Source organism: Bufo bufo, chromosome 5 (assembly GCF_905171765.1).
Source record: "Bufo bufo chromosome 5, aBufBuf1.1, whole genome shotgun sequence".
Taxonomy (NCBI): domain Eukaryota; kingdom Metazoa; phylum Chordata; class Amphibia; order Anura; family Bufonidae; genus Bufo; species Bufo bufo.
Window position 1 is genome coordinate 373,761,982 of NC_053393.1, and position 26,438 is coordinate 373,788,419.

General features: G+C 42.6%; 1 protein-coding gene across 3 annotated transcripts in view; it reads right to left on the reverse strand.

Annotated features, from left to right (window-relative positions):
• F13A1 (coagulation factor XIII A chain) overlaps positions 1 to 26,438 on the reverse strand; it is a 256,915-nt gene that overhangs the window by 109,178 nt on the left and 121,299 nt on the right. For all 3 annotated transcript variants that reach the window (XM_040432510.1, XM_040432507.1, XM_040432508.1), the window contains exons 6-8: positions 25,922 to 26,029; positions 21,584 to 21,758; positions 5,488 to 5,626 (exon numbers count right to left, since the gene is read on the reverse strand). In XM_040432510.1, coding sequence (XP_040288444.1) covers positions 5,488 to 5,626; positions 21,584 to 21,758; positions 25,922 to 26,029 — 422 coding nt within the window. The remainder of the gene's footprint in view (positions 1 to 5,487; positions 5,627 to 21,583; positions 21,759 to 25,921; positions 26,030 to 26,438) is intronic.

Here is a 26,438-nt window from a genome sequence, read left to right on the forward strand (position 1 = left end):
AAAATGAATGTGCAGTGATCAAAAAATATATATTTTTTGTCACTGCGGTGGGGCGGGCGTGGGTGAACGCACGTGTGGGCGACCGATCAGGCCTGATCGGGCAAACACTGCGTTTTGGGTGGAGGGCGAACTAAAGTGACACTAATACTATTATAGATCTGACCGTGATCAGTTTTGATCACTTACAGATACTATAAAAGTACAAATGCTGATTAGCGATACGCTATTCAGCGAATAAAAGTGACTGCGGTGCGGTGGGGTGGGCGCTAACTGACGCTAACTACCTAACCAAGGGGCCTAAACTATCCCTAAAACCTAACAGCCAATACTAGTGAAAAAAAAAAAGTGACAGTTTACACTGATCACTTTTTTTCCTTTCACTGGTGATTGACAGGGGCGATCAAAGGGGTGATCAAAGGGTTAATTGGGGTGCAGGGGGGTGATCTGGGGCTAAGGTGTAGTGTTGGTGCTACTCACAGTTCAGTCTGCTCCTGTGCTGGATCCAACCGACGAAAAGGACCAGCACAGGAGCAGAGAAGCCATATAACAGATCATATTTACTAATATGATCTGTTATATGGCTTGTGATTGGATTTTTTAAAAATCGCCAGCCTGCCAGCCAATGATCGTTGCTGGCAGGCTGGTGACGAACTTGTTCTTTAACTTTTGCCGGCCCGCGATGCGCATGCGCGGGCCGGCTTGGAGCGAAATCTCGCGTCTCGCGAGATGGCGCGTATATGCGTGACTGTGCGCAGCGCTGCCACCTCCGGAACGCGAATCTGCGTTAGGCGGTCCGGAGGTGGTTAATAAGTAGACAGTAGATTAGCAAGAATTAGAGACATTGAAATGAGGAACGCATCACTGCAGAAACAGACTAAGCAGGGTTTTGTGTGTAATCTGCAGCCATGGAGACACATAGGTCTGCATAGATCTTAGGATCCTTTTAATCATGACTATTTACTGTGTTGCTTAATTTTTTGTAAACTTAAAGAGTTTCCTAGAACCTGAGAAACCCCCTTGGAGGGTTTCACAGCAAAATGATTTATTATTCAGTTCAGTGGGAGCTATATAAATCCCTATGCATTGAGCTCCCTCTAGTGGCAGCTACACGAAGACAGAATCTTATCATTCCACTGAATGACTGTGTAAAAGAAAAAAAAATGGTATTTATTGGGCGGTGGGGGCTCTGTACCAGCAAAACAGAACACACTGCACTAAAAAGAATTCTGGCCCAAATTAGAAAACATCAAATTAAATTATATGTTCTTTCTTGCTCACTGTTGTTAACCCCTTCACCATAGTAAACCATATAATATTAAACTGCAAATTTAGATTATTATATGGTGTTGAAGGGGTTTTCTGAGTTGCAGCTCCAGTGACATGTAATAGGGCACATGGCCGCTGTAGCCCATCACTGTCTTCAGGTGTTTTGCACAGTATACCACTGAGGACAGTGATTGGCTGCTGGGCTCACTTACCATGTACCTGCATATCACCACTGCAATTATGCATGCAAAGGGCAAAGGTTAGTATAGAATGTCTTTTTTAATTTTATGGTGTTTACTGGCATAGGGCTCCTTTAGATTTAGGAATTTAGATAATTTTACAGCAAGACGTAAAGCAAATCACAGTTCTCTTAAATCAAAAAGGGGGAAGGGAAAGGGTTATGAAAGATTTAGCTTTCATGTATGAAAGATTCCATTACAAGGTCTGCTTAATCTTGCTTTTTTAAATAATCTACTACCTGCCAAGTGTGAAGAAACTGATTTGCATCCCTGATCTGAAAAATTTTACCAGCAATAAAATGTCAGTTAAAAAAAAAAGAACATAATAGTTAAACTCTGACCATTTCATTAATAATGGGCAGAAACAGAAACTGTAAGAAGCCGAGAGGATCTAAAGCTTGTCTAACAAGCCATTTCAAAGCAAGAATAAAATCTCGGATCAAGGAAAACTTGTCAATGGAGAAATATAATGAGGCACAAGCATACGAAAAGAATTATTCAAGGAAACCTATCTACAAATCTTGCATTTTTTAAACAGTCCAAGAACACTGCTTTGCTCAAAAATGACTCTTCAGAATGCATGAGATGGAATATAATAAGATGTTCTCCATTGAGGGAAAGAACAATTATTTCGCATGAGCAAAGTACATAGGTTTCATTTATACAAGTGATATGCATCTTGCATCTTCAAAAATGCTGTAGAGATTTGTTTTGAGTAAAGAAAAGTTCCTGTCACGAGTTGGAGGTCCCAAGAGAGACCACCGCGTCGTCAAGCAATAAACATAAATCAGGTACAGACACATAAGAGTTTATTGCACAAACAAAAACATGGAAGGCAGCACAGACAAAACATAAGCTCTATGTACCGTCAACACAGTGGGAGAAAACCCCCACTACGCCACTGTCTAGTAATACTCCAGAGGGGCGTGACTAAGCAACTCCTGGTTTTCACTAGGGCCCCAGAAGGTAGGGTTACACTTTGCCGCAGGAAGTTGCCAGGGTCCACTCTGGAGCGTGAACTAGACAGTGACAGCAGGAATGAATGGACAATAGGTACCAGAAGGTACCGACGGCACATAGGCAAACATAACAGACAGGCAATACAAACAGGGCAACTAATAACACAAGCAGGAGTACATAGCAAGGAAACAGGAGTGACAATGAGCAGAGAAGGACTTGCTCCACCAGTGGTATACTGCGTGGCCTTGCGCATGCCACTCTGCTGCAAAGGCTTGCTGAACACAGACATATGAATACACACAAAGTAACTAAAACATAACAGGCAGAACAGATAACAAAGACAGGAAAGAGGACGTTAATGAACAAGTAGGGAAACCCACAGAGCACAGGCAGACAGACACGGATCCCATGGGTCAGCAGCATGGGAGAGAGAGTACAAACCAGGAGCAGGCCAGGACAAGACAACACACACCAGGAGAGCTGACACAGAACTGAGGAAACCTCAGCCTTATATACAGGTTCCATGGGTGCAGCAGAGAAGCCACACCCATGGAGCAGACAGAGGATTAACTCCAAATAGGCACACAGGGGAGTTAACCCATACAGAACCACAAATAACACACAGTAACGAAACTTCAGCGAGGAGCGCTGAACAAGCAAGGATGGAAGGTCACAGCCAGAGATAGTGGCTGTGACAGTTCCATTTTACTGAGGACAGTGGTAGGCAACATAAAAAGGGGTCTAAAGCTCTGTTCACACTGTCTTTTGCCGGCAGTGATGTCACATTTGGCAAGAAGTGTGCCACTGCATGCAGCGCTATTTGTCAAAGCAATATAGTGGATTCCCTACAGAACCCTCTGGACCCCACTGTAAATCAACAGAGTACATTAGGCACTGTTGACATACATCATGCAATGTATCCGACAATGCTTTGTGGCTTCCTTTATACAGTAAATGGAAACTACAACACAACCTATTTAATCTATTAAAAGAGGAACCATCACTACAAAATGCAATGCAATCTGACAGCACTATGATATTGTCACGGACGTTCCCATGACAGGTGGCAGGAGATCGGTGAGACTGGCAACACGTGGTTTGATCTGACATGTTTTCCGTTTGGATCAAATGACGTCTGTGTTGTTTCTGGTGCTTACCACACCTTTCTTCCCCAGGTGTGGCTATTATGGTCGTTTAACCTTCTCTATTTATTGTCGTTTCTCCCACTATGCTATGCGGTTTATAGCTTCTGTTGGAGTTGTGGATAGCTGGTGTGTGGATCTTGGCTGAGTTCCTGGTGCTGCCATAGCCACTTGAAGTTAAGTGTTTTCTTTCCCTTTTGTATTTTGTTTGGGTTATTTTGTGTGTTGCATTTCCCTTTCATTTGTATTAAGGCCTGAGGGAGACTGCTGTTTGTTCTTCCTTTTGGAGGAACAGGTTGTCTCAGTCCTGACACTAGTACCAGGGTCCTATAGGGTGATTTAGGACACTAGGTGTTCCTGTATATGAACTCACCTTCCTCTGGGGTCTGTTCATACTGGTAGTTAGTCAGGACTTTGATTAGGGTTTTACTAGGAGGTGTCCATCTCCTTTCCCTAGTTTCCAGGCCTTTTTCCCTCACCCCTTTCCCTCCTATGTTCGGTGTGGTGTTTCCCTCCCACACCCGAACGTGACAGATATACAGCAGATGATGCCGAACAGATTGATATATATTTTTTTGGGAAATGATTTAGTAAAACCTGTAATTTTTATTTCCTATTATTTATATCCTTGCTTTTTCTAAAAGCTATTGGTACAGGGAGGAGGTGTTATCGGTAACTGATAGCTCTCTATGTATGTACACTAATACACGCAATACTATCAATCACTGATAATCCCTCCCTCCTGTACCAATAGCTGTTCACAAAGCTACTAAAATCCAAAGATATATAAATGTATAAATGATTTTACTGAATCTTTTCCCACCAAAAATATAGATCAATCCATTCAGCTTTTCCTGCTCTATAACATGGTGCTTTCATATTGCATTGCATTTTGTGGTAACAGCTCCCCTTTAAAAACTCCTGAAGTACTTCTAATCTGTATCTTCATCGTCATTCTGCTCAAGTAAGAGGGCTGAAACAAAGTGCACCCCTTTTTACAAAGAAACTGTTACCTTTATGGTTAAACCTGCTGCTATAGGTTACTGTTCAACTTTTTTAGGTGACAACTGTTGAACCGTTAAAGGGGTTTTCCGAGATTTTGATACTTATGACCTATCCTCTGGATAGGTGATCATTATCTGATCAGTGGAGGTCCGACACTTGAGACCCCCGCCGATAAGCTGTTTAAGAAGGCACTGGTGCTCCTGTGAGCACTGCAGCCTTCTCACAGCTTACCAAGCACAGCGGATAGGTCATCAGTATCAAAATCTCATAAAAACCCCTTTAAGTGATTGCAACATGCAAAATTACTGAGGAGAACACCATACAAATGTTATGGTTTATTGCATGCGCATTTAAGCATGCCATGTCTGCATGTTAGATACACTACGTGTATTGCACCTTTAAGCAGATGTGAGGTGCCAGCAAGATAATATGCTAATGGTGGCTTGGTACCACTGAGGAAACAACAGTGTGGGTATTTCAAATATATATTGCACTATTGTGGTTGAAATGCCCCATGTACACAGGCCCTGGACATAGCTGTTTGCTGGTGGGGAATGTTGATGATGGGAAAGATATGTGTCACCACTCTGGGGGGGTTATATTACCTTGGAAAGATGTGATGGAAGCAGGTGAGGCACATTGGGCACAGTGAGAAATGCTCTATTTATTTTGGACTGCACTCTGATATAAATGTATTGTACTGTATTTGTGTATGTTGTAAGCATAATGAGGCTGATACCATTTGTGGAATTGCTGCTGGATAATAGTTTGTATGGATGCACAAGGACTTTTTTTTTTTCCAGAGGATGGGTCAGCAGTTTAATCTTAGAAAACCCCTTCAAGACTAGGATACATATACAAACCATCCAACCTACCAGATGCTGTCCTTTGTAAGTGTGGTGTTAGTTTTACCATCTTCATCTAGATAGACATCACTTTGCAGATTGGCATCCTTGTCATGGGCAGAAAAATAATTGGTAACAAGGCGTGCAGGAATTCCAAGACATCGCAGGACTGCAAGATGAAAGCATAGTTTTGTGACTAATAAACTAGATATTTATAGATGCTACATTGCTCTTCTCACACATCACCCATATTAGTCCCACTATTAGTCCCACTGTGGGAATATTTATTGGAAATCATTCATCTAAATTCTTGTAGTTTTAGTGGCATTATTTTGCACTTATTTCTGCATTTTTTGCATCACTTTTGTAGTATAAAGGCCAGCTCCAGATGTTAGCTAAAGGTCTATGGGAAATATGAAACTAGTCAACAGATTTAGGCTACTTTCATACCAGCATTTTTGCTAGATCCGTCATGGATCAGCCAAAACGCTTCCGTCATGACAATACAACCATCTGCATCGGTTATGAACAGATCCTGTTGTATTATCTTTAAAATAGCCAAGACGGATCCGTCATGAACACCACTAAAAGTCTGAGAAAACGGATCCGTCCCAATTGATTTACATTGTGAGTCATGACAGATCCTTCTTGCTCCGCACCACATCGCGGACAGAAAAACGCTGCTTGCAGCTTTATTCTGTCCGCGATGGGGACACAACCAATTGGAAGGGAATGCATTCTGGTGCACTCTGTTTTTGTTCAGTTCAGTTTTGTCCCCATTGACAATGAATGGGGACAAAATGGAAGCGTTTTCACTGCTCTTAAGATCCTATGACTGATCTCAATAGTGGAAAGGGAAAGCGCAGATGTGAAAGTAGCCTTACTTATAAATCACCACAGTTTAAAAAACTCAGGAGGCAGATGGTTAATTAAGTCTCAAGTGTCCACTAGTGTCCTTGTGAATCAGCTCTAAGCCAGCCCCTATTCTGTTGCTTTACATAAATAATGCCTCTACCATCATCAACAGTCTTCTCCAGTACATTGCATGAGCAGTATGTTTTCCCCTTTGCATGCAGAAGAATAAACTTTGTTCTGTATTGGACCCAATATAATTTCTTTTTTCATTTGCAACACAATGTAGCTTCAGAGAACATCCGGATTTGCAGAATGCGCAGAACAATGTTAATTCTGCCCACACTAGTGAAAACACATTGGTTCTCCATTGGAGTGGCCTGTTGATGACTAGAGATGAGCAAATTTTTAAAAAATTCGATTCGGCCGGTTTACTAAATTTTCTGAAAAAAATTCAGTTTGATTCGAATTTATTCACGGCAAAACGCGTAAAAATGGAATATTTGCATGTCTTCATGACATAGTGTGGAGATGGCAGCAAAATGAGGAGACCACAGAGTGACCCGGTGACATAGTGTGGAGGTGGCAGCAGCATCAGGAGGCCACAGAGTCGCGAGGGGATATAGGGTGGAGGTGGCAACAGCATGAGGAGACCACAGAGTGACCCGGTGACAGAATGTGGAGGTGGCAGCAGCATCAGGAGGCCACAGAGTGGCAAGGTAACATAGTGTAGAGGTGGCAGCAGCATGAGGAGACCACAGAGTGGCAAGGTAACATAGTGTGAAGGTGGAAGCAGCATGAGGAGACCACAAAGTGGCAAGGTAACATAGTGTGGAAGCAGCATGAGGAGACCACAGAGTGGCAAGGTGACAAAGTGTGGAGGTGGCAGCAGCTTGAGGAGACAACAGAGTGATCCGGTGACAGAGTAGGGAGTTGGGTGGCAATAACAGTGCCCGCTGATGATGGTGGGTGAAAGAAGGAGCACTTAGCATCAGATGTGTGGCATCAGGCAGGTGGCAGCATCAGAATAGTAGCTGAGGCAAGTAGCCAGAAAAAAACTGTCTCTTTTGTCAAAGTGTTGGTGTGGCACCATTGATGATCTAGTCTGATGCATCAGGCAATGGTGGGTGGAAATCCTGGCTGATCCACGCCTGATTCATCTTGACAAAGGTCAGTCTCTCCACATTTTGGGTGATCAGGCGAGTTTGTCTTGGGGTAACTATGGCCCCCGCTGCACTAAACACCCTCTCTGATGCCACAATACTGGCCGGGCAGGACAGCTTTTCCAGGGCAAACTCGGTCAGTTGTGGCCACAAATCCAGTTTGGCTGCCCAGTAGTCCAGCGGATCTTCAATGTGGGGTGGCAGGGTGCTGTCCAAGTATGACACCACCTGCTGGTTCAGGTCATGCTCTATGTCTAGCTGTTGGTGAGTAGCTTCTTCACTATGCGGGTGAAGAAAGTTGCTCATCAGCGACTGTAGACTCAGGCTGCTGCTGATGGATCTGGTACTGCTCCTGCCACCCCACCACTGCTCAGCAGCCATGGCAGTGGAATGTGAGCGCAGAGGGCCCCCCTGGTCAGACCTGCGAGAGAATGGACGATGACGCAGATAGGCAGCAGCCAACTGACTACAGAGGATGTCTCTTCAGTTTGTCCTCGCTCTCAGTGGGTGTAAAAAAAGCCCCCATTTTGGACCAGTAACAAGGTGGAGAGCCAGAAGTTATCCCTCTGCCGAATGGTGACAATTCGGCTGTCACTACCCAAGCAACTGAGCATGCAGCGGGCCATTTGTGCAAGTCACTTGGAGGGACTCCCTGCCTCCATCTCCATTGCATACTGCCACTGTGTGTCTGGGTCTCTGCCTCCTCTTCCTCATGGCCCTGTAGCTCCTCTCGCTGCTCCTGCTCCACCTCTCCTGTCACCTGTGTATAAAAATCACCCAATTCGCTAGACATTGTTTGTGCTCCAATGTCCTCCTCCTCCTCCAGTTCAGCCCCCACAGGGCTCATGTGGTCATGAGATCTAGGTGCCACGTCTCCAGTCCCCTGACCAGCCAGATTTACCAGCATCTGTTCCAGGACATGAAGCAGTGGAATGACATTGTTCATCCCATAGTCCTGGCGACTGACAAATAACGTGGCCTCCTCAAAGGGCCTCAGCAAATGGCAGGTGTCACGCATGAGCTGCCACTGGCTGACATCGAAGTTACACAGGGGAGTACTCTTGTACGCTTGGATCATCAAGAAATAGTTTATGGCCTTTCTCTGTTCGTATAGTTGGTCCAACATATAAAGGAATTCCAACGGGTTGGGGGATGCCGTTCTGCCGCTGCAGCTCAAGGAGGGTGTGCTTTGTGGTGTACAAGTGGCTGAAGTGCATGCAAAGTTTCCTGGCCATTTTTAGGATGTCTTGCAGATGGGTGGAAAACGTCAGGAACCGCTTGACAACCAGATTGAACACGTGTGCCATGCAGGTCGCATGGCCCAGCCCTTCTTGACGCAGCGCTGACACCATGTTCTTCCCGTTGTTGGTCACAATAGTTCCAATTTTGAGTTGTCGCGGAGAAAGCCAGGATTCGATTTCTTGATGAAGGACACGGAGCAGTTCCTCCCCTGTGTGACTCCGTTCGCCCAGACAAACGAGGTGCAGAACAGCGTCACACCGCCGTGCCCTGCACATGTGGTATGCTGGAGGGGCCCTGTGAATTGTCCCTGCAGTGGAGGCTGAGGACACGGTGGAGGATGAGGAGGCAGAGGCGGACATTGTCGTAGGACCAACGGTGTGAGAACGTGTAGGAGGAAGTGACATCACCTGGCCAAGTTGCTAGTGTGACTGTGCAGGAACCACATTCACCCAGTGGGCCGTAAAGGACATGTATTGCACTTTGGCAGACACCAACACCCTCAAGGACTGGCCCACCTTCTGTTCTACATGTGTATGCAGGGCTGATACTTTGGCAAAGAAATGACGGCTTGGGACTCTCCACTTCTGCTCGGCACAAGCCATCAGTTCTCTGAAAGGTCCCTCCCTTTCCAAGGTCCACTACTTGGAAAGGGAGGGACTGCAGCACCAGCAACTTGGACAGGAGCATGTTCAGCTTCTGCACCATTGGATGAGTACACGTATACTGTTGTCTCTTGGCAATAACTTTGTTGAGCGATTGCTGACGGAATGACTGATGAGGAGTAGGAGGGAGAGGAGCAGGAGCATCAGGAACAGCAGATGATGGGAAGGACAGACAGCTCCCTTCGGCTGAGGTGGTGGAGCCTGACCGCTTGCAACACCAGCTCCCACACCACTCTCCTTATCACTACTTGCCCGCCTAGTGGAGGAAGCGGCTGTCTCCTCCACATCTTGTCTTGCCAGTAGCTGCTGACTGTCTTCTAGTAGCTCATCCTCATTTTATAGTGGAGCTGAGCCCACAGCATACAATACTTCTCTGGCTGAGGGAACAGAAAAGGACAGAGGCAGGTTGCGGACAGGTGAGGGCACAAGGCCTGCTCCCGGGCCATGCCAACTAAAGGTTGTGTCTGACGAACCCACCAACTCTTGGATGGGGATGTCTGATGTCACTTGCGACGAAGTTGAAGATCGAGTTAACCATTCAAGAACCGCTGGGTTGCTGGTCAAGACACGACTGCTAGCTGACACTGGGAGCTCAGGCCTCTCGATGTGACCCCTGCTGCCACGGCCCCTCACTCTGCTGCGACCTCTGCCTGCGCCAGAAACATTTAGGCCTCTGCCACCCCCCTGTGCAGGACCTGGCACTTCTCTGTCTGACATACTGTTAGATCAAATAAATAAATAAAAAGGAAATTAAAACACCCCAAACAAGTCTGTAATTTTCTCACTTCACCACACAACGGCTAATAAGCCCTTTTTTTCACACTAATACACACAAAAAAGGGCTTTAGAGCATATAACTGTACCACTGAACGGCAAATATATTTTACTTTTGCCACTAATACACACCACAAAAGGCTTTAGAACATATAACTGCACCGCTGAACGGCAAATATATTTTTATTTTGCCAGTATCACATGACAAAAAAGGCTTTAGAACATATAACTGCACAGCTGAATGGCAAATATTTTTTTCTTTTGCCACTAATACATGCCACAAAAGGCTTTAGAAAATATAACTGCACTGCTAAACAACAAATATATATTTATTTTGCCACTATTACATGATAAAAAGGGCTTTAGAACATAACTGCACTGCTGAACAGCAAATATATTTTTATTTTCCACTAATACACGCCACAAAAGGCTTTAGAACATATAACTGCACCGCTGAACGGCAAATATATTTTTCTTTTGCCACTTTTACACACTACAAAAGGCTTTAGAACATATAACTGCACCGCTGAACGGCAAATATATATATTTTTTACCACTAATACACGCCAAAAAAGGCTTTAGAACATATAGCTGCACCGCTGAACGACAATAATATTTTTCTTTTGCCACTAATACATGCCACAAAAGGCTTTAGAACATATAACTGCACCGCTGAACGGCAAATATATTTTTCTTTTGCTACTAGTACACGCCACAAAAGGCTTTAGAACATATAACTTCACCGCTGACCGGCAAAAATATTTTTATTTTGCCACTGATACACAAGAAAAAGGGCTTTAGAAAATATAACTGCACAGATGATCAGCAAATATATTTTTTCTTTTTCCACTAATACTCGAGAAAAAAGGCTTAAGAACATATAACTGCACCACTGACCAGCAAATATATATATATATATATATATATATATATATATATATATATTGTTTCCACTAATACACGCCATACAAGGCTGTAGAACATATAACTGCACCGCTGAACGGCAAATATATTTTTCTTTTGCCACTAATACACGACAAAAAGGGCTGTAATTTTAGCACTTCACCACACAACAGCTAATAAGCCCTTTCTTTCCCACTAATACAAGCCAAAAAATGCTTTAGAACATATAACTGCACTGCACAAGGGCAAATAAGACGTAGAAATATTTCCTTGTAGTAAACTCTGTTAATGGCTGTAACACCAATAACAATAACGGTTTGCTGGAATTACAGAGCTGTATAATGGCAATTTGGGTGCCCAGTCAATGCAGCAAGGTGTAATAGGATTCTTCCTATTACCCAGGCTGTAACCTCCCCTACTAAACCCTGTTCAACATAAATGTTGTGGAATGATTGTGTAGGACCTACTTAGAAGTCCAGTACAACATGGGAAATCTGCTGCTGCAACAGGAGGTCAATCTCATGGACATTGTTTCAGGTTGCATAATGTAAAAAATGAAAGATCCAACTACTATGTTATGACAGTGGAGGAGGGGGTGCAATTGTAGCATCTGCATCTGGGAGCCCAAAGGCCCCTTTGCCACATAACAAGACGCCAATATTATGCATATGAAAGGAAAGGGGCTTACAGATTTTGCATTGAGGCCCAGGAGCGTCAACTTATCCTTTTGTGCATGCAGTTTGCTTATTTCTAGATTTCTCTATATATTTTAAAGCTATTTTTACTTCCCTTCACAGTTAAAGGGATTTTCTCATAAAGACAACCATAGTGTTTTTGTCTTATGAAGCATATGAATGTCAAATTATGGTGCAATCAGACGTTTTCTTCTCTATATTATAGAGTGCCCAGCTTTACATGTACAAACAGAACTTAAAAAAAGATAATACAAATTTGCCCTTTTTAACCATAAATACAACAGCATAATCATTGTTCTCTGGATATATTTGCATGCAAACGATCATGAACTTTACAAAGAGTGTTTAATCACTTGAATACATTTTTATACAAATAATTATACATTTTGTGAGTCAGAAAATATTACCATGGATCATTTAAAAAGGGGAGGCTAATGTCCAAGTGAGAGAAGTATACATACAGAAGACACAGATAGAACTTTTTGGGTAGACAAGTGGGAAAATAACTTTAAATATCCATTAACTAGAGATGCTGGCAATGGTGTTAAGAAGTTAGGGCACTGATTCATTTTGAGCTCACAGTATTTTGCTATCATTAAAAAGACCATATATAGTTCCAAACCGCAGTGCCCGCTGGTAGCAGTTCTAGTTGTATCATAATATTATTAATCAAAAATGTATTTAAAAAAATCAGCCATTGTTGAACGCAGATAAAAAAAAATATAATAAAACTCAAGACAATGTAGTTTTGTGATGCTGAATGAAGCCTTTACTCTGCCCACAGTGGCATTTTATTTTTTATTTTCATAGAATTTTTTTTAAACTTCTAGTGTGGTCGGCGCTCATCAGATACTGTTGGCATAAATAGCAAAAAATAAGGACCAGTCCAGTCATAACATTTATTCTCACCCTCCCTTACCAAGAAAAAAACAAAAGAAGAAAACCTTCATTATGTTGGGACAGTGCCACTGTTGTCCATGCACTGTGGGAGGGGGGTTCATTATAGATCAGCGTTTTACGCTGGTCTATGATATCCCCTGCACTGCTGGAGGATGCACCTAATTTTTGGATCAAGGCTGCCATAGATTTCATATTTTACACCCGAAAACTGGCGCAAAAGAACATAAATGTGCTGGGGCCACTGCCCCTTTCTCATTATTGCCACTCCCCCTTTCATAAAAAAATTGCGATGGTGGTATAGGAATGCTACTTGCAACTAGATTTAGATGCAATGGCATTTAAAAACTCGCAAACACAGGGTTTGCAACTTTTTTTACTCTAGAAAACTGCGAAGGGGAAATTATAAATTTCATTGTAGATCAATTGATTGGGATCAACCTGCAATACCAGGGACAACCTTTGAACAAGAGTGACGCTGTTCTGGCTTTTAAATCCCGTTAAACTCAAGCTATACAGTGATTTCATATCAGGGACCCCAAATCCTTTTTCAACATGTGAAAACATATGTGCGCTGTTAAAATAAACTTGGCTGCACATTTTTTCTGATGTAATAAGAATTAAATATGTTGCAGGAGAGCTATTCTCAGAGCACTTTGTGCTTCTTATGTGACAAATGAAACATAACTATGTCATGCAATAGCATAAACACACATGACGCTAATGACTCCTTCTCAGGCTCAGACATAGCTGTAAATTTATAGGGAAAGAAAGTGAGATGACTTGGAGAGCGAGTAGGCGGATATGCTGCTCAATAAACACAGTATTGTTTACCCATATTGCACTTAAAGAATGAAATGCGCAGTAAGGTCACTCCGTGGCCATCACATTACAATATGCCTAGACTGTTGACAGTTCCAAGTCATCTCCACCAACCTCCCAGCAGGTTACCAATGAGAATGAATACGTTCATACAGCTAATAATAGGATCTCTTGGGAAACAGGTTCAGGTTACATAAGAAGCTAGTAGGAGCTCATTTAATGTACTTTTATTGGAGTTAGGTAATTTAATGATTTTGGAAAACAAGACTTTTCCCCCTCTCTATCAAGCCGTCAGTTTTATATTTGTAAGCCTATTTCTCTAATTTTCCAAATTATTGTGAGAAAATATCAGCTGTGGCAATGTAAATAGTGATGGGTGCAGTAAAGTCCCGGGGAAGCATAAAAAAGCGGGCTTTTACTGGGAACAGGCAATGTGCAGGGTGGGGGCCTGTTCACCATGCTCCAGTCCGGGATTTGGGAATATGCCCATGTCCAGGGATGCTATTTAATCCTGTTGCTGGACTTGGGTGTGGCTCCCAGTCTGGGGAAGGAGACAGAGTCTTTTTGAAACAGAGTCCTGCTGGAGGCTCTGTACGAGTGGTCTCAGCTGGGCTGGCTGAGGGGCCACGGGGCTAGTTGCTATCCGGAACATTGGGGGACGCCGTGACGCCTGGGCGCAAGGGTCACGAGGCCGGAGTCGGGAGGACTACTGGGCCAAACTCCCCCGTAAAGGTACTGGACTTGAGACTGTGTGTGAATGGTATTCTGTACAGCGAGGAGGCTGATGGACATTGGGCTGGGAAAGCCGCATGTTATAACAGTGTGTGAATGATGCTTTAGGTGCCAAATAAAAGCGATGTTTGGATCTTAAACTTTGTGTCTGGCGAAGATACTTGTGTGAATGACCCCTGGAGCAGTGGCGTACCTACAATAGCGGCAGACCACACGGCTGCTATGGGGCCCGTGAAGGGGGGGGGGCCTGGAGTGGATGGAAGGCCCCGCCCCTAATTACACTGACATAGCTGCTGTGGCTCCACTATCACTTCTCCCTATCTGGGGCTCAGACGGGCCCTGCTTCCCCTGTGCTCAGGGCCCCCCTCCCCTTACATATTTTATCAATCTTCCTGCCGGCTCCTGCAGTGACAGACAGTCCCCAGCCAGCCTATGCCAGTGCGCTTTCCTCTGTCTGTCTGCTGGGTGTTGAACCGGCCAATCAGCATTTAGCAGCGTTAATAGCCTGCTGCTGATTGGCTAGCCTAGCTCAGTAGACAGAGACAGGACTGAGCGGGCGGGATGCTAGACTTGTCTTTCACTGCGCTGCCTGCCCGGCTCAGTGATTTATAATTCCAATCCCCAGAGACTGGTAATGTGTCCAGAGAGCGTGCCCTGCACAGCTACGGAAGAAGTAAGTAGTGTGCAGCTGTGCACCATCAAAAGTAAAAAAAAAGTTAATGGGGAAGTGTGGGGGAGGGGGGAATGGTTAGTGTGAGGGGGCAGCAGCAAGCAGAGTTCGAGGGGAGGGGGGGCACACTGCCCTCTACATAATCTTATCATATACAGAACAATGTGCCTCAAGCAGCCCCCCCCCCCCCCCCCCCATTAACACTGCTTGCTGTTGATGCTTATATAGACAACGATGCCCTAGCAGCTCCCCCCCATTACAGTGAACTCTATCACATTAGCATTAAGAAGAGTTCATGGAGGGGGGGGGGGTGTTGTGCAGAGTGGGCACAAGCAGGAGGAACGATGCTATGCAAGCTCCTGCCTTGCCCTCCTTCAGCTCTACTCGCATATAAATCGCTCTTCCTGACTGTGCCCACTGTGCCAGGCTTTAGCAGACAGGCAGGAAGAGTGATGTGTGCTGTACATCGCTCGCTGCAGCCCTAGTGAAATCTGTACTTCTGTACACCACTGTCATATCAGCGGTGTACGAAAGTATGGATTATTAAGCACTATAGGCACTTGAATTTCAGGTGCCTGTTTCTCATACAAAAAAAATAAAAAATCGTAGAAAAAGTCATTTAGGCTACTTTCACACTTGCGGCAGGACGGATCCGACAGGCTGTTCACCCTGTCGGATCCGTCCTGCGGCTATTTCGCAGTGCCGCCGGACCGCCGCTCCGTCCCCATTGACTGCATGTCAGGCTTTTTAGTCCAGCGGCTTTCGCCGTGCACTGCCGTGCTGCGCCGGAGCTCCGCCCCCGTCCCCATTATAGTCAATGGGGACGGAGCGGCGGTCCGGTGGCCGCAGGACGGATCCGACATGGACATGGATCCGACATGGTGAACAGTCTGTCGGATCCGTCCTGCCGCAAGTGTGAAAGTACCCTAAGTCACTTAAAATAGTTTCTAATAAACGTCATTTAGTTTACATGTACTTTAAGTTAGGGATGCGTTCCTACAGCTGTTGCATGATGGAAGTTGCAGTTTTGCAGTAGCTGGACGGCTGCAGGTTGGACATCCCTACTTTAAAGGGTTATTCAGGTTTTTTCAAGTTATGCCCTATCCACGAGAATGGAGGCCCTGTATCCCCTGAAGCCTGAAATGATCAGAGGGGCCAGTCGCACATGTGCATGGCCGTTCTATTAATTTCTATGGAAATTCCGGAGATATTTGAGCAGTGTACACATCTTGTGGATAGGGAATAGTTTGAAACGAGAATACCCTTTTAAGGCTTTATATTGTCAGTAGTCGGCTACATACGTATGGAACCATGTCTACTTAAATATACGTTAATAATTTCCAGAGCAAAACCTTATGGGAAAATATTATTTTTTTGTTAGTTTTTTTAGTTATTTATCCCTAACGGTTTAATTAGTAGTAGAATGGGCCACGGGTGGGTAGTAGGTGGGGTTAGGGGCCCAATTCAGATTTTTGCTATGGGGCCCAATGATTTCTATGTACGCCACTGCCCTGGAGAAGAGCTATCCCCCCCCCCCCCAGCTTATACGAGGAACACAATTTCTTATCCCTTTCCTACTTGACCTTAGGAGCGAGGGAACAGATTGAAAATAAAAAGTTTCTAAAATTACTCTCTTTATCTGAGGTGCACATACTGTATGTCATGGCCATTTAAAGGGAATGTGTGAGACAATGACCTATTGTATAAATCAAGTTTTATGTTAACTCCTTCCCACCTGCCACCATACATGTACGGCAGAAGTCGGGTCTTTGAATATGGCTCATAGGTATATTCCTATAGAGGCCTGCAGGTGGCAGTGCTCCACAGGAATATGTTGAATCTCCCATAACCTGCATTCTGAAATAAGTGCAGTCTATGGGAGTACATACCTAATAATTGCATGTTAAAGTTCCCAAGGGGGACTTTTAAAAAAAAAAAAAAGGAGTTTAATAAAGTTTTTAAAAAGTAAGAAAAAGATTAAATCTCAAATCACCAAATCTCAAATCACCCCCATTTCCCCTTACTAAAAATAAATACAATCATTTGCTCTGCCGCTTCCCTAAATACCCATACTATTAAAATATAAATGTATTTATCACAAACAGTTAGTGCAGGTAAAATGGCCAATTTACAGCTTTTTGTTGCTTCACTTCCCCCCACCAGAAAATTTTATAAAAAGTGATCAAACATTCAAACACACTCCAAAATGCTATCAATAAAACATAAAGACTGCTCCACAAATAAATGAGCCTTCACACAGCTCCATAGACGTAACTATAAAAAAAGTTAGGCGTTTCAGAATATGGCGATGCAAAGGCGAAACTATTTCCAAAGTTTTTTTTTCAGTATTAAAACCCACGAAATGAAGCTGATATGTCAGTTTTACCGCATAGGGGATTCTGTAAAAACAAAACCCATAAAACTGTGGTTTTTTTCAATTCTATTCAGAAAATTTTCCCAGCTTCCCACAACATTTTATGCAATAGTAAATGGTGCCATTAGAAAGTATGGTTTATACTGCAAAAAACAAGCCCTATATGTCTGTATGAATGGGAAAAAAATAAATAAAGTTTTGACGCCAAGAGGGCAGGGAGTGAAAAATGAAAATGTAAAAGATGGAAAATCACTTGGGGCTGAAAGGGTTACATATATTTTGAAATCATTTGGTGATGTTATTTTAATTTTCCCTGTTACTATCTATAATAAAAAATATAAAAAAAGTATCCTTAAACTTCTGCAGTTTTTGCACTGGCCACTATGCCTAATAATGGACATCATTTCTTCCATTATTATCATAAGCAGGATTGGAATGACAGATATACAGTATATATATATATATATATATATATATATATATATATATATATATACACTCACCTAAAGAATTATTAGGAACACCTGCTCTATTTCTCATTAATGCAATTATCTAGTCAACCAATCACATGGCAGTTGCTTCAATGCATTTAGGGGTGTGGTCCTGGTCAAGACAATCTCCTGAACTCCAAACTGAATGTCAGAATGGGAAAGAAAGGTGATTTAAGCAATTTTGAGCATGGCATGGTTGTTGGTGCCAGACGGGCCGGTCTGAGTATTTCACAATCTGCTCAGTTACTGGGATTTTCACGCACAACCATTTATAGGGTTTACAAAGAATGGTGTGAAAAGGGAAAAACATCCAGTATGCGGCAGTCCTGTGGGCAAAAATGCCTTGTGGATGCTAGAGGTCAGTGGAGAATGGGCCGACTGATTCAAGCTGATAGAAGAGCAACGTTGACTGAAATAACCACTCGTTACAACCGAGGTATGCAGCAAAGCATTTGTGAAGCCACAACACGCACAACCTTGAGGCGGATGGGCTACAACAGCAGAAGACCCCACCGGGTACCACTCATCTCCACTACAAATAGGAAAAAGAGGCTATAATTTGCACGAGCTCACCAAAATTGGACTGTTGAAGACTGGAAAAATGTTGCCTGGTCTGATGAGTCTCAATTTCTGTTGAGACATTCAAATGGTAGAGTCTGAATTTGGCGTAAACAGAATGAGAACATGTATCCATCCTCTGATGGCTACTTCCATCAGGATAATGCACCATGTCACAAAGCTCGAATCATTTCAAATTGGCTTCTTGAACATGACAATGAGTTCACTGTACTAAAATGGCCCCCACAGTCACCAGATCTCAACCCAATAGAGCATCTTTGGGATGTGGTGGAACGGGAGCTTCGTGCCCTGGATGTGCATCCCTCAAATCTCCATCAACTGCAAGATGCTATCCTATCAATATGGGCCAACATTTCTAAAGAATCAGCACCTTGTTGAATCAATGCCACGTAGAATTAAGGCAGTTCTGAAGGCAAAAGGGGGTCCAACACCGTATTAGTATGGTGTTCCTAATAATTCTTTAGGTGAGTGTGTATATATATATATATATATATATATATATATATATATACATATACAGTACAGACCAAAAGTTTGGACACACCTTCTCATTCAAAGAGTTTTCTTTATTTTCATGACTATGAAAATTGTAGATTTACACTGAAGGCAACAAAACTATGAATTAACAAATGTGGAATTATATACATAACAAACAAGTGTGAAACAACTGAAAATATGTAATATTCTAGGTTCTTCAAAGTAGCCACCTTTTGCTTTGATTACTGCTTTGCACACTCTTTGCATTCTCTTGATGAGCTTCAAGAGGTAGTCCCCTGAAATGGTTTTCACTTCACAGGTGTGCCCTGTCAGGTTTAATAAGTGGGATTTCTTGCCTTATAAATGGGGTTGGGACCATCAGTGGCGTTGAGGAGAAGTCAGGTGGATACACAACTGATAGTCCTACTGAATAGACTGTTAGAATTTGTATTATGGAAAGAAAAAAGCAGCTAAGTAAAGAAAAACGAGTGGCCATCATTACTTTAAGAAATGAAGGTCAGTCAGTCAGCCGAAAAATTGAAAGTAAGGGCTATTTGACCATAAAGGAGAGTGATGGGGTGCTGCGCCAGATGACCTGGCCTCCACAATCACCGGAACTGAACCCAATTGAGATGGTTTGAGGTGAGCTGGACCGCAGAGTGAAGGCAAAAGGGCCAACAAGTGCTAAGCATCTCTGGGAACTCCTTCAAGACTGTTGGAAGACCATTTCAGGTGACTACCTCTTGAAGCTCATCAAGAGAATGCCAAGAGTGTGCAAAGCAGTAATCAAAGCAAAAGGTGGCTACTTTGAAGAACCTAGAATATGACATATTTTCAGTTGTTTCACACTTGTTTGTTATGTATATAATTCCACATGTGTTAATTCATAGTTTTGATGCCTTCATAGTCATGAAAATAAAGAAAACTCTTTGAATGAGAAGGTGTGTCCAAACTTTTGGTCTGTACTGTATATATTACACACACGTTATGAACAGCTCAGGCAAGATGGCTGCCATCGTGATCTTGCTCAGAAAAAAATATAAGAAAAAAATTATAGGTGAAGAAATGGAATTTAAGCACTGCTGATTTTATAAAAGGATATTGACAGATAAGTCGGAGTCTAACTTCATAGCATCAGGCAACTAGATTCATTTCATCTGCTCAGCCAGGAATTATACACCTAAGGCTAACTGCATTGCTTCAGCAGAAATGCTAAGTCAACATTGTGTTTTTATACCAGGGAAATAAAAAATTGGGCATGTTGTGAGGAATCCTTGGCAGAGCACTTACGTACCTCAATTTGAATGCACGCAAAATCTGAGAAGGTTAAATATTTCCCATCACAAACATGTTCCGCACCCCTGCCCCTACAGTGGCCAGCTGAAACAAATCTGCTGTAGGGCTCATATACACAAACGTATTTTCTTTCTGTGTCCGTTCTGTTTTTTTTGCAGACTGTATACGGAACCATTTATTTCAATAGGTGAGCAAAAAAAATACGGAAGTTACTCTGTGTGCTTTCTGTTTCCGTATGTCTGTATTTCCGTTCTGCAAAAAAAATAGAACATGTCCTATTATTGTCTGCATCACGGACAAGGATAGTACTGTTCTATTAGGGGCCAGCAGTTCCGTTCCACAAAATACGGAATGCACACGGACGTCATCTGTATTTTTTGCGGACCTCAAAATACATACGGTCGTGTGCATGAGCCCATAAACTGAATCCACAAGTTGTGAACTAAGGCCTCGTCCTTATTTCTGTTTTTCATTGATGTGTGCTGTCCGCATTTTCTACGAACAGCACACGTACCCATTGATTTAAATGTGTCCGTTCACACTTCAGTCTTTTTTTTTTACCTACCATGGATCAGTAAAAAAAACACACGGAGACATGCACCACTTTTATCCGTGATGCGGTCAAGCACGGCCATTGAAGTCTATGGGTCCGTGAAAATCACAGACACAACACTGATGGCCTCTGTGTGGCTTCCGTGATGAGTCTATTTTTATTAAAAACTGATAGAAGATGCTTTGGTAATAAATTTTCAGCTGAGAAACATCTGTGGATTATGGATGACACATGGATGGTAAAAATTGACATGGACCAAACACAGATCCTTCATAGACATCTTCAAGGATGAAACAAGGATGCTTTTTTCACGGACTTGAAAATGATGCTAAGATGTGGATAAGTCCTAAGGGGAGAATAAGTGCCGTACATAGAGAAGTTTCTGCCTAAACCCTCTCCCAAAACCTAACCCCCTTGGGCCATTTTTCCACTGCCTCATTTGCTAAAAGTTATTCGTTTAGAGGGTAGAGTTCTGACCAAGTTTTCACCTCCAGTAGAAGAGGAGATAATCCCAACTAAGACTGGGCCCCCTCTTGCCCTGGGCCCCATAGCAGTGGCATAGTCTGCCACTATGGTAGTTACGCCCCTGTGAGAGGATAACTCCATACTCAGAATAGATAAACCAGGTCTGGAACCCAGATAACCAGACATAGCCCCTCTAAAGCAGTTAACATAATAAACTACTATAGCAGCATTTAGAGTCAGTATTTCCACTATGTACTTATCCCTTTACCATTGCTGTACTTCCAGAAGTATCTTCTAGACTCATTTCAGTTGGACCTTGCATTTAGAGATAAATTGGTTGGATCGTGCTAGAACGCACCAAAAAGTCTGCTCATCCCACTCATTGCTAATTATTAGTTGGCAGTATCCTAGCAAACACAGAAATGTGAATCTTCCTGAAGATTTTCATTTTGAGTCAGATTATAGCATTTAATACTTACATGTTGTAAATACACCAGCGAAGACCCAGCACTGGCCATATTTTACTGGTATCTTAGAACTATAGAATTCTAGCAAGATCTCTATACTTCCAGTCCAAGCAGATGGCGATACTCCATAACTATAATCATTAGTCCAGTTTCCTGCAAGCACACCATCATCATCTTTGCCATTTATCTATACAATAGCGAAAAAAAGACAATTACTTTTTTATTCATCAAATATAAAAATAAGCAATTTACATATTCAGCTGTAATGTGAGACAAAAAAAAATAATCATGGCAGTTCCTTGTTTTTATTTTGACAGTAAAATTGTTGACTGATACTGAGATTATTTATTTTTTGTTACACATGTCCCTTGAAATAAGCTGATATTAGTGCTTGGACCCCAAGCAGTCAGCTGTAATTTTCAAAGGAACACAGCAGCAAGTGTTTAATTCCCCAGCAGCACCTCCACAGGGAAAATGAAGTATTACACAGTGCTCATTGAAATTATTGTGATGCAAGTAAATGGTTGGTCCTCTAGAGACAGAGATGCTCCTTTTACCGGCTCTCTGCTAATTTATGAACCATAGACTAACTGGATATATAAAATGACCCCTCTAATGAAGAATATACTGAACCTATACTTTCACAACTGAACACACATATCCTATCAGCGAGACAGCCCTATGTGTTGTGTAGTCAAAGAAATTTTAAAGGGTTCTCCAGGATTTTTTTAGCTGATGACCTATCCTCTGCATAGGTCATCAGTATCTAATTGCTGGGGGTCTGACATCCGGGACCTCTGCCGATTAACTGTTTGATCAGGCAACGGAGGATAGGTCATCATTTAAAAAATCCCAGAAAACTCTTTTAATATCATTTTCATCTTATGATAGCTTGATCCTTTCTACTATACTGTACTAATTCTCCTTTTTACTCCACTTTTCCCATGTTGCCTTTTACATATATAAGGTTACTTACCTTAAAGGGGTTGTCCAAGATTTTGATATTGATGGTCTATTCCTCAGGACAGGTCATCAATATCTAATCTGTGAAGGTCCGACTCCCGACACTCCCGCGATCAACTGTTTTAAGAGGCCGCGCTGCTCAGGTGGTTGTTGCACCCTCCTCACAGCTTACCAAGCACAGTGCCAGTGGCTGTGCTTAGTATTGCAGCTCAGGCCTATTCACTTAAATAGATCTGAGTGGTGCCTAGGCCATGTGACCGATGAACATGATGTCACTGGCGTAGGAAGAGGTAGCATTGCTCAGCATTGTGGTCTCTTCAATCAGCTAATTGGTGGGGGTCCCGGGAGTCGGACACCCACTGATCAGATATTGATAATCTATCCTAAGGATAGGCCATCAATATCAAAATGTCAGGCAACTCCTTTTAGTGCAATCTTACAATCCCATTTGAATTTGCCCTTGATCTGTTGGCTCTGTTACTGTCACCATGCTTTTGTCACGACCATGGTCATGGCCGTGACTCCCTGTGACGCATGCAGTTGCCCGCGGTCTGGTATTGTTCTCAACCAGGTGAGAGCTGCTAGTATGTTGCCTCACGTGTGGCAACATCAGGTTCTTGGCAGTGGAGCAGCCTGAGCTGGTGGCTAGGCGGCTTGCCGTCTATGCATGCGCTTGCCTCTGGCAATGTCTAGTTTTATGTGTGCACTTTGTTTGTTTGGTGTGCACGGGATTTAGTTGTATGTTCACTTCCCCTTTAAGTGGTTACCTTACCTTGTCTGGTGTTGGAAGGGTTAACTCCCTTCCCAGTGTGTGTCTGTGTGGGTGTGGCTACTTGGGCTATTTAGCCTCTGCTGGAAGCCTGTAGCTGAGGGGTACTCCAGGCATGTTATGCTGGAGTCATCCTCCTGGTATCCTTATACCATCTTCCAGTGAGGGCCACCCTTGTGGTCATAAAAGACATGTTGTGATGTTATGTTTATGTTTGTGTGGTGTCTATCCTCATTGCAGCTATGGATCTGGTTTCCTGTGTGTTTATGTGTGTGTGCTGTGCCTTTTTTATGTTTGGTGTGGACATCAGCATTTGAGCACGGGTTCCAGTCAGTGTTTCTGTGGCAGGTAGGTGTGGAAGTGGTTTCACTCACCTGCCATATCCATAGGCTGTATATGTACTCCCTTCCTTGCAGCTTGGCCAGTTAGACACCTGTTTGTCCGTGTCTAGGAGGAACAGGTTGTCTTACCCTGCTCCTAAGTCCAGGGATTTCCTTAGGGATAATAGGGACCCTAGGTTCCGGAGTATGAGCCCTCCTACCATCTGGGTTGGCTCATACGGATAGTCAGGGTCAGTATTAGGGGCGCAATAGGAGGTGACCTGCTCCCTGATCCTGTGGTCCTGGCCTAGCAGCTTCCATTATCCTTTAACATCGCACGGTTGAGGTTTCCCCCATTCTCATCCGTGACAGCTTTATTGTGATAGAAACATAGAATGTGTCGGCAGATAAGAACCATTTGGCCCATCTAGTCTGCCCAATATACTGAATACTATGAATAGCCCTTGGCCCTATCTTATATGAAGGATGGCCTTATGCCTATCCCATGCATGCTTAAACTCCTTCACTGTATTTGCAGCTACCACTTCTGCAGGAAGGCTATTCCATGTATCCACTACTCTCTCAGTAAAGTAATACTTCCTGATATTACTTTTAAACCTTTGCCCCTCTAATTTAAAACGATGTCCTCTTGTAGCAGTTTTTTTTCTTTAAAATATTCTCTCCTATTTTACCTTGTTTGACATTTATGTGATCCTTCCTGTTTCTTGGTAGGTCTCATTTGTTATCTGTTTAGGTTGGACTTATACTGAATTGATGCTGTCCATGGTTAAACTTTACAAATAATTTGTTATAAATGCATACATGTAATATTAAAATATAAGGTCATTCAAGCTAACACGTATCTCTTTACATTTCTTTATGAGTGTCAGTCTCCCCCATTAGTTACACAATTTGACATTCTCAGCTACTATTACATTTTCTCATTTTGCATACGTTTGAAATAGTGTTACGATGCTACCCTCAATTAGGTCTGAAGTCAAGTTGTATGGCTTCCCAAGAGCTTCACTATATCTTTGATGCCATGGGCAATTATATTCTGTTATTATTCAGTCAACGACTATAAATGACTTATTGCTGAACATCAGATATTGGCCTGCCACTTTTCATCACACCAGACTAAAAGTATAATAATACACTTCTCATAAAGAAAGAAATCGTGATTCATCTTTTCAGAAATAGAAGTGTAAGAACAAGTTTCATTCCTTGCCACTTTTTTACTTGGAAGTTTGCAATATGGGAGAATAATATCTCATAACAGAAAGTACACTGATCAGCCATAACATTGAAACCACTGTCAGTAGATGTGAATAGCATTGATTATCGAAATAACAGCAACTGTCAGTGGGTGCGATATGTTGGAAGCAATTGAACAAGTCAGTTTTGACCTTGATGTGTTGAAATCAGGAAGGATGGGCAATCGTAAGGATCTGAGTGACTTTGAAAAGAGTTAAGTAGTGATGGCTAAATGACTTGGTCAAATTATGTCCAAAACAAGTGTGGTCTAATCCCACAGGAGATCTACTGTTTCTCAAATTGCTGAATAAATTAAAGTGTAACTTTTCACTTTTTAAAGGTGTAGGGAAATATTAGGGAAATAGTTGTACTTGTATTTAAAAATTGACAGTAAAGTGTCTCTTTAGCTACCCTAACTTAGCATTGCTCTACTACTGAGTGCGGAAGACAGCTATGTGCAACACACAGAGGCAAGCTTCTCAGCCTGCCTCTGGACTCTCTGCCCTGCGCTACTTCCTCATATGTACTGTATATTGGATATATTATTAAATAATTATTTTAGCAAGTTATCTGTCATGCTGCAATGCTATTCTCCTTTATCATCCCAGCATTTCCCTATTCAGTTAGTGAGCACCAGGTTCAAGGAGAACAGCAAAGACAGAGGAGAACAGCGCTGCAGTAATCAGCACTGACAGCATGACTGTACACCTAGAAAATAGGAATCCATGCGCCAAACAGTTTGACATTTAAACAACTGGATACTGTTTGTTTTGTAGTGTTGAACAAAGTGGCTATACGGTTTTGTCAAAAATGGTATCCTGGGAAATGCTTTTAGCAGATGGATTTAAACATATGGACATGACAAAGCAAAAGACTAAAACTTCACAACCCCTTTATTTAAAAAAACTATTGCTAGTAATATTCAGAATGCTATATTAATTGGATCACAAAAATATCTATGCAATTATCAGCTGAATAAATATTGGGTAGAAATAATAATAGAAATAATAAAGAATAATGTAATAAATAAATGAATGCACATACCACTGCGGATCCAATCCGGCTGATCTTTACAGGATTTCCTCTTCCAGAAAGATCCAGTTGAGCTTTGTCCATTAAAAAAAGACAAGCATCAAGTATCTGCTCTTCAAACTAGAATTACAAGAAAGTCGTCTTTAATAGTTGAATAGAGTTGTGACTTCCAGTAACAAATAACATATTGCAAAAAAAATGTAATGCCTTGCAAGATTTATTGTGGAAAATTAACGTTTTAATCCGTTTCAAAATTAGCTCCAAAAATAGTTTGTGATATAAAGATTTGTCTCTAAAATCAGGTTGGAAAACAAGCTGATCTTGTGGCAGATTCAGTGGCAGAATTGAAGTATTAAACCGTATGAACATAAAGGCAGTGACGTAGTGTGGGTGGCCAGCGCCCGGCCCAAGCCAAGTATTGCACCCCTTCACCTGCTACTCTGACTCTCAATGAGGCTGGGCGGGGGCCTAAATGGGAATTGGGAATGGTCTAGGGGGTCATACTGTACTGGCTCAGTGCCCGTATTGT